This window comes from Apteryx mantelli, chromosome 12 (genome assembly GCF_036417845.1).
Source record: "Apteryx mantelli isolate bAptMan1 chromosome 12, bAptMan1.hap1, whole genome shotgun sequence".
In the NCBI taxonomy this organism is placed as follows: domain Eukaryota; kingdom Metazoa; phylum Chordata; class Aves; order Apterygiformes; family Apterygidae; genus Apteryx; species Apteryx mantelli.
In genome coordinates, this window is record NC_089989.1 from 26,449,570 (window position 1) to 26,465,505 (window position 15,936).

At 40.3% G+C, this 15,936-nt stretch overlaps 1 protein-coding gene across 1 annotated transcript in view; it reads left to right on the plus strand.

Moving 5' to 3' along the window:
• Positions 1–15,936, plus strand: part of ITPR1 (inositol 1,4,5-trisphosphate receptor type 1) — a 186,447-nt gene that overhangs the window by 72,983 nt on the left and 97,528 nt on the right. The window contains exons 19-31 of the mRNA XM_067303517.1: positions 69–263; positions 1,969–2,220; positions 3,571–3,712; positions 4,705–4,858; positions 5,194–5,381; positions 6,988–7,126; positions 9,077–9,135; positions 10,310–10,471; positions 10,568–10,738; positions 12,116–12,181; positions 13,124–13,261; positions 14,840–14,965; positions 15,325–15,525. Coding sequence (XP_067159618.1) covers positions 69–263; positions 1,969–2,220; positions 3,571–3,712; positions 4,705–4,858; positions 5,194–5,381; positions 6,988–7,126; positions 9,077–9,135; positions 10,310–10,471; positions 10,568–10,738; positions 12,116–12,181; positions 13,124–13,261; positions 14,840–14,965; positions 15,325–15,525 — 1,993 coding nt within the window. The remainder of the gene's footprint in view (positions 1–68; positions 264–1,968; positions 2,221–3,570; positions 3,713–4,704; positions 4,859–5,193; positions 5,382–6,987; positions 7,127–9,076; positions 9,136–10,309; positions 10,472–10,567; positions 10,739–12,115; positions 12,182–13,123; positions 13,262–14,839; positions 14,966–15,324; positions 15,526–15,936) is intronic.

Consider the following 15,936-nt stretch of genomic DNA (forward strand, 5'->3'; position numbering starts at 1 on the left):
AAAAGCAGTGTTCTCAGATCTGCATGGGTCTTGGCAGTCTGTAATCTAACCTCATTTCATTCTGGCAGGTTGGTCCTCTCTCGGTTTGAATTTGAAGAGGTGTCAAGTGGAGAAAATGCCTTGGAAGTTGGAGAAGATGAGGAAGAAGTGTGGCTATTCTGGAGAGACAGTAACAAGGAAATCCGCAGTAAGAGTATCAGAGAGTTGGCTCAGGATGCTAAGGAAGGGCAGAAGGAAGATCGGGACGTACTCAGCTATTACAGGTTAACAGCATGTGCAGTAGTTGGCTAGGAAAGTGCATCAAGACTGTGGGGGGGAAGCCTTCAGTTACACAGGCTTTAATTGATTGTCAAAAAAGATTCTGGTTTAATGGGCAAAATAGCCGTTAGAGAGTGAGGATGAAGTCTCTTTTGAAGTGTGAGCTAAAAGGGCCGTGTTATTCGTGATGAGAAGTCCAGTTATGAGTATGAGCAAGTCTAAGCTGATTTTAAAAAACAGTTAAGGCTTAGAGTGCATTGGAGTTGAGCAGCATTTAATGCCTGTACTTCTGCTTGGTTTCCTAATAAGATGTGTGTTATCACAAGAAGAAAGCCCGTGTGTTAACTGTTTAGGTTACCCAAATTCAAATGGTGGTTAGGGTGAACAAGCACTTGCAGGAAGCAAAGGATTTCAGCTTGCAAATGTCTTTGCTTTTGATTTTAAAGAACTTACTGCTGTTCTCCCTGCCTGCTAAATTTCTCTTTAACCTCAAAATCTTTAGTAGTCTTGTTCTCAGCAGGACAATATATGAACTCATGAAAATGCCACAAGAAGTTTGCTTTGATTAATGCGGCGCTCTTTTGTACTGCTTAAGCTATACTTTTAGCAGTTTCTAATGTGAAGCAATGTTTCCAGATGACTTGACAAGACACCAAGTTCTTGGCACAGTGTAAGATCAAGTTTCAGTCCAGACCAAATTCCTGTGTCTGGGTTATAAACTTCTGAAAATAGTTTGACAGACTTAACAGTGGTAGTGCAGAAAGTACAACTAAATTTTTTTTAAGATGTATTTTTTGCATTATCTCTTATATTGAAATGGTTCATGTAGTGAACCGTAATATATGTTTTTTTATTTGGGCCTATTAGAAGGTTGAGCTCAAAGGAGACCTGTTTTATAATATATTTAAAAAAAAAAAAAAATCTGCTTTCAGAATGGATTTTCTTGCATTCTTTTTTAGTAAGATTGCTAGTGTTCTTAATTCATTCTAGTCTACGTTATAGACTAATGGATGTGCTCAGAACAAGGATTTAGGATACAGTTTGTTCTCTTGAGGAGCACTTAGAGTGAAAAGGAGCCTGCTTTCAATTAAATCCTAATTTTTTTAAGAAACCTCATAGTTGACACTACTCAGCACAAAACACTTTTGAATGTTGGACGTTTGGTTTGTGACTTAGGGTTAATTTGTCAGTATACTGAATGTGCATAATTTAAATGCCATTGCTTGCTCTGTTTGTAGGCTGAAAAGCTTGAGAATAAAGTTTAGCTTTTGTCCACATATTCTTTGATTGAAGGGAGCAGACCTCAGTAGTATGCTTAATCATGTACTTAATTTTAAATGATTCTGTAGTCCATCTACTTTGTTGCCTAAGTGATCAATTTTAGCTTGAGCATCAACAAGTGTTCTGTCTTCCACAATATTTAGGCTGAGTTCCTGTTCTTTGGAATTCCTCTATAGCTTTCATAAATAGCATTACTTAATTCTATATAACTATCAGGAAAATATGATGACCTTATTCTATTTTTCTACTATTTTACCTTTTACTAGAGTTTGATAGTTTTTTAAATTCTTTTCATAATTATTATAGCTATGTTACTGGAAAACGTATGTAACACTAGACTGAACCTTACAAGGGTGTTTCAATACTGTACGCAGTGGACGCTCCCGGAAATTAAAGTGTAAGCTGTTTATATGTTGTTTTTTCCTGAAGATACCAACTAAACCTCTTTGCTAGAATGTGCCTTGACCGACAGTACCTGGCCATAAATGAAATATCTGGTCAGCTGGACGTGGATCTCATTCTCCGTTGCATGTCTGATGAAAACTTGCCATATGATCTGAGAGCATCTTTCTGCCGGCTAATGCTTCATATGCACGTTGATCGTGACCCCCAAGAACAAGTAACGCCGGTGAAGTATGCTCGTCTGTGGTCTGAGATACCTTCCGAAATTGCTATTGATGAGTAAGTACTTGCTGGAAAGGTGTGGGGAAGGAAATTACATCACTCTTGATTTTTAAAACAAAAGCAGATTAATTCTAAGCTAATGCATTGTTTATGCTGTTCCTGTTTAAAAAAAAGAAAAAAGTGAATCTCAAGAGTAGTCTCACTAGTTCTGTTACTCAAGCCCTGTAGCTTCATTTGCCCGTAGTGCTTGCTGAAAAGAACCTTCTTGAGTAGCAAACAACCTTCCTGCGCATGTGTGGTGCAGACTACGGGGTGGTAGGTGTTTTCTCCCGTGATCACAGTGCTGCTCTGGCTCTGGTCACGTGGCCTCGCCCTGGGGAGCAAAGCAGGGGAGGAGTATTTTGCTTTTCCTTCCTACACTTTTGTTTTTCTTATTTAGAGAGGACGCTCTTCAGGGTAAATTGTTCATACAGTAGCTAGCACCATCAAAAGCAAAAACAAGGGGGAAGAGGCTGAAACAAGTGATGTGCTGAATAGAGAGTCAAGCTCCTTAACCTCTTGTGGAAAGTATTTTGGGACAGTGGTAAAAACCTATACAAAACCACAGTTCGACTGTAGACCTGATTTCCTGACCTTGGGCTCATACTGACTCTTTGTAGTACAAATAATCTGGCGTTTACCTGTTCAGAACTTTTTAATTTGAAGGAATTGAACGTTTTTTGTTAAATATTGGGACTTCAAGTCTTTTCAGTATTAGTAATGGGGCTTGGTTTCTTCTTGTTTTTTTCCCTCTCCTTCCCTCTTTGCTAACCTAGTTTTCTTTTCTAAAATAGAATAGGTCATTTTCGGGTTTAAATGCCAAAACAGAAAAACAAATGGCTTAAGCTCAGGCCACACAGTGTGATCAAAAGGGAAAAAAGGTAGTTAATTGAGTGTGAAGGGGATTCTCTTTTTAAAATGCTCTCTGCGCACTCTAGAAACCAGCCTAGGATTTGTACTGAAAAAAATTGAAGTCTAGTAGGTTTTTTGTATTAGTTTTCTTAGCAATAATGGCATCCACAGTCAGCATCTCTTGGCCATATCTGCTCCCGTTAATGTTGTATGTAACTTTTCACTGTTGCCATTAAAAAAAATTGGGGTTTCTTTTTTATTTATTGGGACAAAATTCTTTTTTTTGTTTTCCTCAGATGTTTTTAAATAGTGCGAAATGAGCATATGGGATGAAACAGCAAAAGCCAGGAAATTATGGTGTCAGCTTCCTGACTCCCTCATTTGGATAAATTGTTTAACAGCCTTTAACTTTTCTTAGATTTTGACAAGCCAAATAAAAATGTATTGGGGAAAATAGCCGTGTATATGCATGCTAAGGTTTTTTTGTTTGTTTTATTTTATTTTTTCCCTCTTCAGCTATGATAGCAGTGGAACTTCCAAAGATGAAATTAAGGAGAGATTTGCACAAACAATGGAATTCGTAGAGGAATATTTAAGAGATGTGGTGTGTCAGAGGTTCCCTTTCTCTGATAAAGAGAAAAATAAGCTCACTTTTGAGGTAGTTATCCAATTTTGATTTTTATCCTTTTTTTGTGGAATGTTGACACTTTAAGTACTGGGTAGATTGGCAAGTAATGAGTGAATACTAAACTTCAGCAAGCTTTTCCTTTCAAGTATAGTTTTCTCATGCAAGCAACCCCAGTGAAGTTTGTGACAGTTTGCAGCGTTAGTTCTTGAAATACAATTTATGAATGTGAGCTTATGTCTTAGATTTGCAGCAGCCTTGTTTACTTTTTCTGCTCTGTGTGATTACAAAGTCAAGCTTTACTGGCATAAATATTCTTGAAAACTAAACTAAACATTATATCTGCATGTACAGATATTCTCTAGAGCTTATGGTATTGCTGATTAAGAGAACAATACAGTATCCTGTGACTTGCTGGGCCATTTAAAATAGTCTGTGCAAATAAAATGTAGCGAATGCACACAATAGTGTTCCCTAAATAACCATTAATTTAAGAAAAGACATCTGATTTAAAAACAACAACAACAAAACCCACACAGACATTTGAAGGATTTGCTTCAGGTGATGGAGCTACCTTAAATATTTGCATTATAGTTCAAATTATTTGTGTGGATTTTGAAGCACTACATGTGGAGGACTTGAGGGGAAACTCAGTTACCTAGTAACAGCAAGCTTTAGTCAAAGACTTTTTTTTTTATTAAAAAAAAAAAAAAACATAAAGAGCATCTGTACATTCCTTCTGGTCTTGATGTATCTTGCCTTTTCTGTAACATGACAAATATGATACGATTTTGTAACTGCAGAATATCAGCTGCAGGTAGAGACCTTTACTTAGGCATTACAATATTTATGGACAATTAGAAAACTTTCTGATAAAATGCAGAATTATACAGTGTCAATGAATTATGAGGTAGTATAATAAGAATATGACACAGCCAGGTTCTTCTTTTCACTGTCTTAAGACAGCTTGACTTTGATAACAAAACGTTGAGTATTAATCAGGCTTTTTATTATTATTTTGGTAGGTTGTTAACTTAGCCAGAAATCTGATATATTTTGGTTTCTACAACTTCTGTGACCTCCTCAGACTAACCAAAATCCTCCTTGCTATATTAGACTGTGTGCACATCACTACCATCTTCCCTATTACCAAGATGGCAAAAGGCGAGGAAAGTAAAGGTAAGGTGAAAAACGACTGGCAGAATAGAGAATTCATTGGTGGTTTCTAGTTCATCTCAAAACATCAGTATGGTTTCCCAGTCTTCTCTCTTCCATCCATGGAAGGCTTAGCTGTAAAGCTGAGTGGTGACTAGGATGAAAGAGGGAGAGGGCAGGGGGTTTCTAAAAATACTACAGTGCTCCGTTGGCTTCTGTCTGCTCCAGGGATTTAGGTGTTTACCTGCCTTGTTTAATGCTGAGACAATTCCTCTTCAAGGGACGTGAAGGGTCCTTGCCCTGTTAACGCAGTCCCATTACACCATCATAACTTGACATATTTACCTACCTCTCTGAAGGGAGCAATGTGATGAGATCAATCCACGGAGTTGGTGAGCTGATGACCCAGGTGGTGCTCAGAGGTGGTGGGTTCTTACCCATGGCCCCTCTCGCTGCTGCTCCTGAGGGTAACGTCAAGCAGAGTGAACCAGAGAAAGAAGACATCCTGGTGATGGATACTAAGCTGAAGATCATCGAAATACTTCAGGTAACAGGGATTCAAAGAATACAAACTAGTGCGGCATTGCATGCTCTCTTTATTCTCAGCGTTAAGGCAGTGCAGTACTGCCTTTTAATTCACTCCTGCCTTGTGTGCATCTCTCAAACTGGTGCAGTGTTACAAGGGCAGCTCTTTCTGGCAGGCAGCGCTCTTCTAGCATGTGACAATGCTATGTCATGACTGGAGTTGTAATTTGTGTGGGTGGTACCTGGATGAAACAATGTAACAGAAATGAGCTTGCAATTGACTTCTGCATATTTAACAGTAATTTGTAAATATTTGGTTTGCTGAAGCCGAGAGCTCATATGTCCCTTACCATCTAAGTAGTTTCATTGAATCTACAGGGCTGTCTTGACTAGCACCCTGAGGAAGGGCATATACTTGACACTCAAGGCTTGTACAGTCATCAGCTTGAAGTGTTCTTTATACATGCATATTCCCCAGCCTCAGTATCTCTTCCATCTCTGGCTTTTTATAGTGGTTCACTCCTAACTCTTCTGGACATGAAGAGAAAAGTTTTTTTCCCTTTCCTACAGCCCTGTCTTGATGTAGTTGATCCCACAAAATTATATGGAAAATAAGAAAAATACCTCTATCATTCTTCTGTCTTCCCTTCCCTCAATGCAAAAGTCTCTATTCTGTTTGGTAACCTCTTGGGCAAATAGCCCAAGCTAAAGCCAAAATGCTGCAAAAGCCTTGTGGGTGAAAGCATGCTAAGCAGCAGGAAAGCCATGGCGTGCCTTCCCTGTGCCCTCCGTGGGAGGCTTCACGCATCGCTGGGTCTGAGGTTATGCCCTTCCGCTCTGCAACAGATGCAGCACGTAGAGGAAGCTTGATTCATTTCCTTCTGCTATTTCACTATTTCTAAGTTTAATTAAATCCAAAACTTCTCTTATATGGCCTGGTAAGGTGCAGTGAGGTATTTTAATGTACCAATATTACCTCTGTTACCATGAGTTATTAATACTGGCATTAAGTATCGTCCCCTGAAGTAGAAAGAACTTAGTGTTCTTTCACTGTACTTCTTTCAAGAGAGTTGTCGTGATACCACCAAAAAGGAGAACCTCTCTTCTGAGGTGCATCAGTGCTAATGAAGCCTCCAGTGCACCTGAACTGTTACCTGTTGTGTAACAACAGCAGGTTTTGCTGCTGTGATTATGGCACTGGCTTGGCTCTTGACTGCTCATGTTCAGCTTCTCTGCCACAGGCCCGTGGGAGTCTGTGTGAGCAAGACAACAACACTTGTCTATTAGGTTCCTGTTAATTTAAAATAGAGATAGTAATGCTTTCCTTTCTGGAGGGGGGTGGTGTGAGGATGCATGCTTTGGACAATAATAAAGGATCAAAACTCTGTCAAAATCTTTTATTCATAAGTACTTAGCACTATGTGCATATTGTTATACTGTCAGTGGAATCACTGAAAAAAATCCTGAATTTGGGGGATTTAAGAAATACTTTTGTGTACCTCTTCAAGTGAAATCCACATTTTTACTAGGCAGATCTTGCCTATTAGTAGCACTGCATATGTGCAAATTGTACATGTGCTAGAAATAGAAAAATTATTTTACCATTCTTGCTACTTCTGTATCATCAGTTTATTTTGAATGTGAGATTGGACTACAGAATCTCCTGCCTGCTGTGTATATTTAAGCATGAATTTGATGAAAGCAATGCCCAGATGTCTGAATCGCCCACTGGAAGCAGTAATCAGGAACTGCCAACTAATGTACCAGGTTAGTTATTTTGCAAAGAGTGAGTTTGTGCGTGTTAGGGAAGACTTTTCAATCTTAGCTCTAGTTGGATGCTTGGTTCAGGCTCCTACCTTGCTTTGGCACGTGAATGGTCCTGCTGAAGTGGAGTACTCTGCTGACAGAGGGAATAACAGTAGAAATCACTTCCATGTACTCCAAACAGAACCCAGGACTTATTTGTACTGTCTCCTGCCTGTTTCCATGTATTAAGTGTGACTTCACCCAGAGACTGAGATGTGCTCTTTAAACAAAATCTGATGTAAACACTACCATGTGTGGTCTGTCACGGGCTTCGAATTGAATCTTTTCTACTAATGTTTCTGGGTGGCGGAAAAGGACTCCCAAAGTAATCGGATCCTCTCTCACCCCACCCAGCCTGATACATCTGCTCTCCCAAATTTTTCTTTTCTAAAGACAAGACATCTAACTGTTACCATGTCTCAGTGCTGCTAGACAAAGGTATGGATGTGTAAAGTATGGAAAGAAGAGTTTGTCATTACCGGTGTTGCTTTTGATTGAAAGCAGGATAATATTTTGGGTATGTAGAGTGATGTTAATTGCTGTATCACTTTCCATGGGAAAAAGTGTTTTGTAGTTAGGATCTGTACCAGGAAGGAATCACTGGACTTTAAAAGTGCAGTTTATTACAGATCAAACAATTCCCCCCCCACCCCCCAATTTGGGGACCATATCTCTAGATGCAAAGGAGAAAGATAAGGGAGAATGTGTTTTAGATGTTAAGCCCTGCAAGGGAGGAGACATGTTTCTTTTGATCTCACTTCAAAATTATCTTTTTTTTTTTTTCCTTGGACTGTCTGTCCAACGGCTTCTCTTGGAGTGCCAGGGCCTTGGGAATGGGCCTGTTTGGGTAGAGCTAGAGCAGCGTCTCTGTGCTGAACTTTGGAAGAAAGAGGCGAAACACTTTGGACAAAGGTGTTAAGTCCCCGTGCCCTCTTTTTGTTCCCCTTTGCAAATGCTCGTGAAAGATTCAGAGCCCCAAGTCTGAAGTCTTTGGGCGCAGACCAGGGTCTCGGGTGACTGCAGAGTGTCAGCTCCTGCTCGCTTCAGTGAGAACTGGGGGGGAGCAGCGCAAGTACTTTGAATGTAGCTTTAGAAAATGAAATGATTCACTTTGATCTGGCTGTTTCAAAATTTGCAAACAGAAGCTGACCTGGTAACATCAACAGTCTTTCTCTATTTTGAACTTACCATCAGTTTTTTCATTCAAGCTTTTCTCCTTACTTTGCCTTTTGTTCTCAATAGTAGGTCTTGTAATTCAACTGTCTTACGAATTAACACACCCAGCAGTGTTCAGATCAGACTGTTGCAATTTCAGCTAGTCAGAAAGAGTGTTGGGGCAGCATAGAGGGAAGAAATGCACATTTGTTGTACAATATGTAGCTGATAAACTTCCTGAGGGGAAAAAAGCCAAACGCTGTTTTACTCTTTTCTTTTTTTTTTTATTCCAGAATATTAATTATAGTCAATGTGATAATGTGTACCTTATACTGAGAAATGTAAAGACATTTTTCTGTTGAGCCATAGCGGTATTGGTGTCATTGTTCAATTTATTGCTTAGAACTTTTAATAGCTGAAGTTCAGTGTGTTTGTGGGTGACCCTCTCAGAATGACACTAATTCCTATTAGCATCTTTAAATGCTAGTGGTATAATTTAAAAATAGACAATAGAGGATTAAATGTGGATGTTGCTGAAGTGACTATGCAATTTAATTTGTGAGCTGAGACCAGGTTAATTTATTGTTTTATATTAGCTTTCCAGATTGCTTCAGTAATCTCTCTGTTTCTTTCAGCTCATTATGACCCTCTTGCTTACACTTGCCTCCCCACTTACTGTTTAAAATATTTTTAGGCTGCAAAAACATCTTTGGTGCAACTCTGACATAACTTATTTGTCTGTTCCTATTTTCTCAGGAGCCCTAGACTTTGAACATATTGAAGAACAAGCTGAGGGGATCTTTGGTGGAAGGAAAGTATCTTTTCACTAGTAATCATGTTACGGTTGTTCAGTTCCCAGACTGAAGCCCTCAGTGGGCTCAGCAGAGATGCAGCTTGCAGTTGAAAGTGAGGTGGTAACTGGGAAAAGACTAGAAACAGCCATCATACTTACCTAGGCTTCATTTTCATGAGATGGCTTTGATACCGCTCAAAGTAACATCCATATGGATTAAAAGTCCCAGATAAGGCACAGGTGGTCTTTCTTCAGTCAGAAAGATCTTCATGGGAGTGCCTCACTTGTGCAGATGAAAGAGAAATTGGAGGATTAGTGCATCTAAGCTGAATACTGCTGTAAAATCTTAGCTGGAAAAGATTCTGTAGACAAGGATTGGCACTTTTACTGAGTTAGAAATATATTTAGCTTTTTTTTTTTTTAATGCAGTGTTAAACTGCACACACGTGACAGAACAAAATAAGCTGTACTTTCAATATCTGCCATTCTTTTGGAGTTGCTTATATCCTTTCTTGAATCACAGGATGGCAAGTCAATGACAAACTTGAAGTGCTTGAGCTTATCCTGCTATTCCACTCCCTGTCTGTTAGAGCACCATGAAACTTTATATTTGAACTGTCCTTAAGCTGTTTGAAGCTGCAGTTCTTTTCTGTAAACCTAAGATAACTGATTCCTTGGGGGATAAGGGGTGAGAGAGATCCACTTACAAAATTAATAACCAGAGTTTCTAATATAAGTGTGTGGACTCAGTTGGAAGCAGGATGCAAGAAAGATTCAGGGTCACTGGTGCCAAAAAGCCAGCGTAGTTTCTCATTCTCAGAAAGGAGAAGTGCAGAGATTAGAAGTACCTGACAATTAGCATTGCAACCTGGATACTGACATAGGGCTGTGTTTTGTAAATAGTGAGGAAAGGGTAGTACTAGGGATGGACAAGAATTGTTCAAGCAAAAGGATGATACTGGCATAGGGACAAATAATCCTGTATGATTTGGCCCTGAGATTCTGGAACAGTTTTCCAATAAAGCAGAATGGCAGAAAACCTGTATATCTTGAGATTGTGCTTGATTGATAATTTTGCCTCCCAATTAAAAAATAATAATAATAATAATTTCCTACCATGGGAGACTGGACTACTTAACCCTCTGGGACATTAAGTTTAATATGCTAGTTAATTCTTACACTCTGTTTTCAGTGAGGAGAATACACCATTGGATTTGGATGATCACGGTGGCAGAACCTTTCTCAGAGTTTTGTTGCATTTAACAATGCATGATTATCCTCCTCTGGTGTCTGGAGCACTTCAGCTACTCTTCCGGCATTTTAGTCAGAGGCAAGAAGTCCTTCAAGCTTTTAAACAGGTATGTCTACATGCTATATGCATTATTCCTCATCTGAATGTACATATTTCAACTAAAACGTCCTTTTGTGCAACTAATGGATTACATTCATGTAAGGTTCAACTGCTTGTTACCAGCCAAGATGTTGACAACTACAAGCAGATAAAGCAAGATTTGGACCAGCTGAGGTCTATTGTGGAAAAATCAGAGCTTTGGGTGTACAAAGGCCAGGGTCCTGATGAGACTATGGATGGAGTGCAAGGTGAAAATGAACACAAGAAAAAAGAGGTAATTAGATTGTGCTTGCCCAAATTCATATGCTAGTTTTATTTTTTTGAAATGTAACTATTTCCAGAACTATGATTTAAAAAAAGAAAGGTATCTTTTCAATACACTGCATAGCCTTGTGAATTTATTTGTATTGCTTTTACACGAAGGCAAGAATTAAGATGAGAACTTGCACTAATTGATGCTGGCTAGTCTGAGGTGGAAACTGCTCAGAATTAGCACCCTCTGAAGTGTCATCTTTAGGTTTTGTCCAGCAGAGCAGTTGGCTTGGTTTCTTCTGACTCCCACATTGTGTCCTTTCAAGCAAGGAGAGAGTGAGTGTGCCTGTTCCCCACCAGGTCTGAAGTACCTAAAATAACGTGAGTGCGGAGTTGCAAACCATTAAGGGGAGGCATTTTTGAATCATGACACAGTGTGAGTTGTGGTAGTGTGGCAGAGACCACCGTGAGTGAGGTTACCTGGGTGCCAAAACCCCAAAGTGAGTCACATTGACAGTGCTTTCTTGACACAATTGTTTGTGTGATAATCTTTTGGTGAAGTTATTTGTATATGTAACGTAGGGTTGTAGCACTGCTTTTTTTTAATTATAGCTATTAACATAGTGTGTGTATTAATAGTGTGGGGGATTTTTAGTAAATCTGTTAGTGAAGCTAATGGCTGAATGCTAAATTGAACATGATATGCTAAAGTGCTGTATTAATGCAAAATACAACACGCTGAAGAGAAGATGTGAAAAATCCTCAAATATTTCTCTTTATCCCTGCAGTTTTTAGTATTCGCTATTGTAAAATGACAAAAGAACTCTGTGTTTAAGAAACCTGGTATATGTTTGGTGCTTTTTCTGTACCTGGTATCACTGAACTTTCCTAGCATGAACATCGGGCTTAAAACTAACTAAATGTCTTTTGTCTTAGTGTAATTGCAATCAAATAAGACTGGGTGAGGGAATGCAAGAAATAGTCCCTACATATGAAAGTCTATTGTTGGAAGTAACTAAAGAGTAATTTACTCCTTGCTTTCCATGTGCATAGTACTATGAGGCATCTTTTGTTATGAATATAATTACAGTTTAATTATACTAGAGGGAGAGAAAGTTAGAAGTTTTGGGGGGAGCTTGATTACAGACAGAATGTTACAACTGATTGAAAGGACAGGAGGTTACTGACTGTAAAATCATTCCACCCTTGCCTTATTTTATGTTATAGAGGTCAATGTGACTTGACAGGATAATTATATGTATTTTCCTGAGACTGTCAGCAAGTCGAAGGATGACACTCTCTTCCAGGAAGGGAGCCATCACTACCGTAGAACAGTAATTTTAGTCTTCATGAAGAAAATACTGTAAGCTACTAATAAATTGTCTGATTTTATCCACAGGAAGGTCACAGCAAGTCACAAAAACCTGAAAGTACTAGCAGCTACAACTACCGTGTAGTAAAAGAGGTAAAACTTTGCTGCTTTACAGTTAAATGGAAGTGTAAATGAGTAATGCAGCTCTGGAGAGCTGCAGTCAGAGGGTGACACCCAGGAAAATCTGAGTCACTCTTCCATTGTGGAAACTATTTGCTGAGTAATAACATATCCCAACTTGAATGAGAAGCCAGGAATATAATAAGCACGACATGTATATGCTTTCCTTAAGAATGGATTAGTGAGAAATGCAACATTATGTTGCTGTTTCAATGGTAACACAATATTTTTGTTGTTAAAGACTATAAAGGAAGTAAGCCAGTCAAAAAGTTGTTTAAATTGCCCTGTCCCGAGTAGCTTGTGCTCAAACTCTGTGCTGTTGAAATTTAGGCTCAAAAATATCAGACAAAGCATGTGTTGGCACTTGTATGTTATGAGATAATGGGCTTTCCATGGCACCGTGCTGTTGAGCCAGATGTTGCGTTAACTTTACAGGGTTGAATTCCGCAGGACCAAAGCTAGTTATAGAGAAATGTCTAGTGCTGCAGTCAGTAAACCGCCAGATGTGATAAAATAGCTGTTGCCACACTGCTTGCTTCGCCTGTGCCGCAATGATGAAAGACCGCGTGGGCTCCGGTCTCATGGGAGCGTGGTGGCGAGCAGAGCCGCAGCCAGCCCTGGGGAGCAGCGGGTGCCCTGCGCCTCCCTGGCCCCGGCACGCCACGTTTCCTTGCAGTGCTTGGATCCCCCTCTGGCCTTTCATATTGCTGTTACTGCAGGAGCAACCAGGCCTTAGTCTGGTCTTCGCTCCTTGTCTTGAGACCACAAAACTTTGATTTTGCTGATAGACCAGTGACCTAGAGCTGCTCTGGTCTGTTCAGATTTGTTTTCTGCTGTTACTTTTCTCTGGAAGGCACCTAGCATGTTCTAAAATAAAATGCAGAATTTCAGTTTTAAAGTTTCTCTCTTCTCCAGATTTTGCTGCGGCTTAGCAAGCTCTGTGTTCAGGAAAGTGCTTCAGTCCGGAAAAGCCGGAAACAGCAGCAGAGGCTTCTGAGGAACATGGGAGCTCACACGGTTGTGCTGGAGTTGTTGCAGATCCCTTATGAAAAGGTTGGGTCCCTGTGCAGCTATTGCCTTCCTTCCTATTATGTTGACTAGCTTTTAGTACCTCATCTGAATCTTCCTGAACCTTCCTTTTAAATATCTGTGCTTCAGAAATAATTGTAAGCTTATCTAAGCTTTTGTTTGTTTGCAGTCTTTGGATATACAATGTTCTACACTAATTCCTGAACAAATATTTGTCCGTTGTAGCTCAGAATAAGACCAAGGCTTAGCTTTCAGTTTTTCATGGGACGGATGTGCTGCCTTCAGGTTAAGCAGCGTCTGCAGAAGCCAGACACTAGTTGTTACTGTGAGGTAGCTTTGTGAGAGCCATCCGGGAACTCTGATGGTAAACCAGGGTGCCATGTCACCGGTGGGAGTCCTCAGCAGCGTGCCTGCAGACACCTGCGTTCTGTCCAGGAGTTAGCAAACACAGATACAGCCCCCCCATTCCTGCTTCCTAATCGTGGGATCCCAAACTCCCCCTTAGAACGGAATAAATATCAGTTGGCTACCCAAGAGAGGGCTCCTGTTCGTTATCAGCCTTGTCCGAGTGCCGTATTGCGTCAGCTGTACAGGCGGAAGCCCGGGTTGCTGGGCTGCTCAGTTTGCCTGAGTTTGCCTAGATCTCTGCATAGCGCTGCACTGTGCTGATTAACACATCCCGAGCTAGATTGCCTTGGCTGCCCATTAGCCACCGATGCCAGGTATTATTGCATAGGTGAGGGAGCTCTTCACGTTTTCCCAACTGCTCTGCTGTCCTCTGTTCCAAACTCCACAGATTTCTGAGAACCAGTAATTCCAGACAGTAGCTTTGAATAATGTTAAGCTAAGTCTCGTCCTGTCCTGATTCATATTTTGCCCGAAAAAATTATCAGCCAAAACAGCTTCTCCAGCACCTTGTCACCATTCTGTCCCATACGTATAAATACTCTATTGGACAGGCAGTGTGGAAGGTGCTTTACCCTTGGTAATGTATGCACCTCCTTAAAAATAAAAACAGACACTGATTTTTCCAAGCTGTGTTTTATACCATCAGGGGTTGGTAATCTAGACTGATGTCAGAGGAAAGGCACTGATTCCTGAACTGCACTTGGAAGCACGCAAATAGTGTGCAGATTCCAGTAAATATAAACTGGGCTTAACTGTTGCAATAATAACTTTCCATCTCTTCTTTGCCATAAACTACCTATTTGTCGCTGCTAAAATGCATTTCAGTGGAACATGGTAATTTTCCGATGTAGCCCCAGGGTGGTGATGTGTGGCTTGGCCCATGTACTGGTATGTTCAGAAGTGTAAAAGTGACTAGAGCACGTTGCTGGCAGACTTGGTCCTGGACTGAATTTCTAGAGAATAAACTACTGTAATTTCTATTATGGTCTTTATTTTTGATGATGTTTAAAACTGTGAAGCAGGCCAAATTCATCCCTCATGTCTGTGACCTGGGTGGAGGCTTGTTTTTCTTTGGAGTGTGAGCGAGACGTGACAGTTCTCTTGCAGAGCTGGGTTTGAGGCTCATGCAGTGTACTCACCTGAAAGTGAACCTTTAGAGTCTTTTTAACCCTATCTTTTGTCATACATTCACAGGCTGAAGACACAAGGATGCAGGAGATAATGAAGCTTGCACATGAGTTTTTACAGAACTTTTGTGCTGGGAACCAACAGAACCAGGCATTGCTGCACAAGCACATAAACCTGTTTCTTAACCCAGGGGTAAGAATAACTTCATACCATTCCCCCCTGCCCCCGCAAGAAAAGAGAATGGATTGTCCTTGGTGATTGCCTCTGGGCCTCTTCTGATGCAAGACTGGTTGAAGGGTTCACATTTTGTTTTCATTTTGAAGCCTAGAAAGTTGGCAAGATGTGTTTAGGACTGTTTCAGTGTAGAAAGTTTGAGAGACTGAAGTGGACTGAAAAATGGCCTCAGATACAAGTCACTGGGCTGAAAGATTAGATCCTCGGAAATGTTCTTTTCAGTCACGTGTCCTGCAGGAGTGTGACTTTATCCTGACCTCCAGGTTTGGTGGCTGGTTTGTTTGTTAATTTCTTTCTTTCTTTATCCCCTTCATTAGATTCTGGAAGCAGTAACAATGCAACACATTTTCATGAACAACTTCCAGCTTTGCAGTGAGATTAATGAACGAGTTGTTCAACACTTTGTCCACTGTATAGAAACACATGGCAGAAATGTTCAGTACATAAAGTTCCTGCAGACAATTGTCAAGGCGGAAGGAAAATTCATTAAGAAATGCCAAGATATGGTAATGGCTGAGGTGAGAGCTGTACAGATTTGCAAGGTCTGAACAGAAGTTTTCACATACCATTTGGTAAAAGTGACAAATTGATCCTCTCGCTTCTGGGAGTGCCAAGAAACTGACAGCTAGCTCTCACAATGCAAAAAGAGCATACAGCTACCAGAAAGCACAGGCTTTTCTGCGACCAGAAGCTCTCTGGGCTCATCACCTATAGGTATAAAGAAGGGTTGGTTATTAATGATACGTGCAAGTTATTTTCCAGACTTCTACAAAGCAGGATATAGGTGGGCTTAAGCTGAAGGAAGGGCTCCTTTCTCTAGCAAAATTGGCTATATGAGAAACAGTTTAATTTCAAGATCACTAATGCAGAGGGAAAACTTTACCATGACAGTAGAGTATCTTGATGGGAATTTCTTCTCATCCTTCACA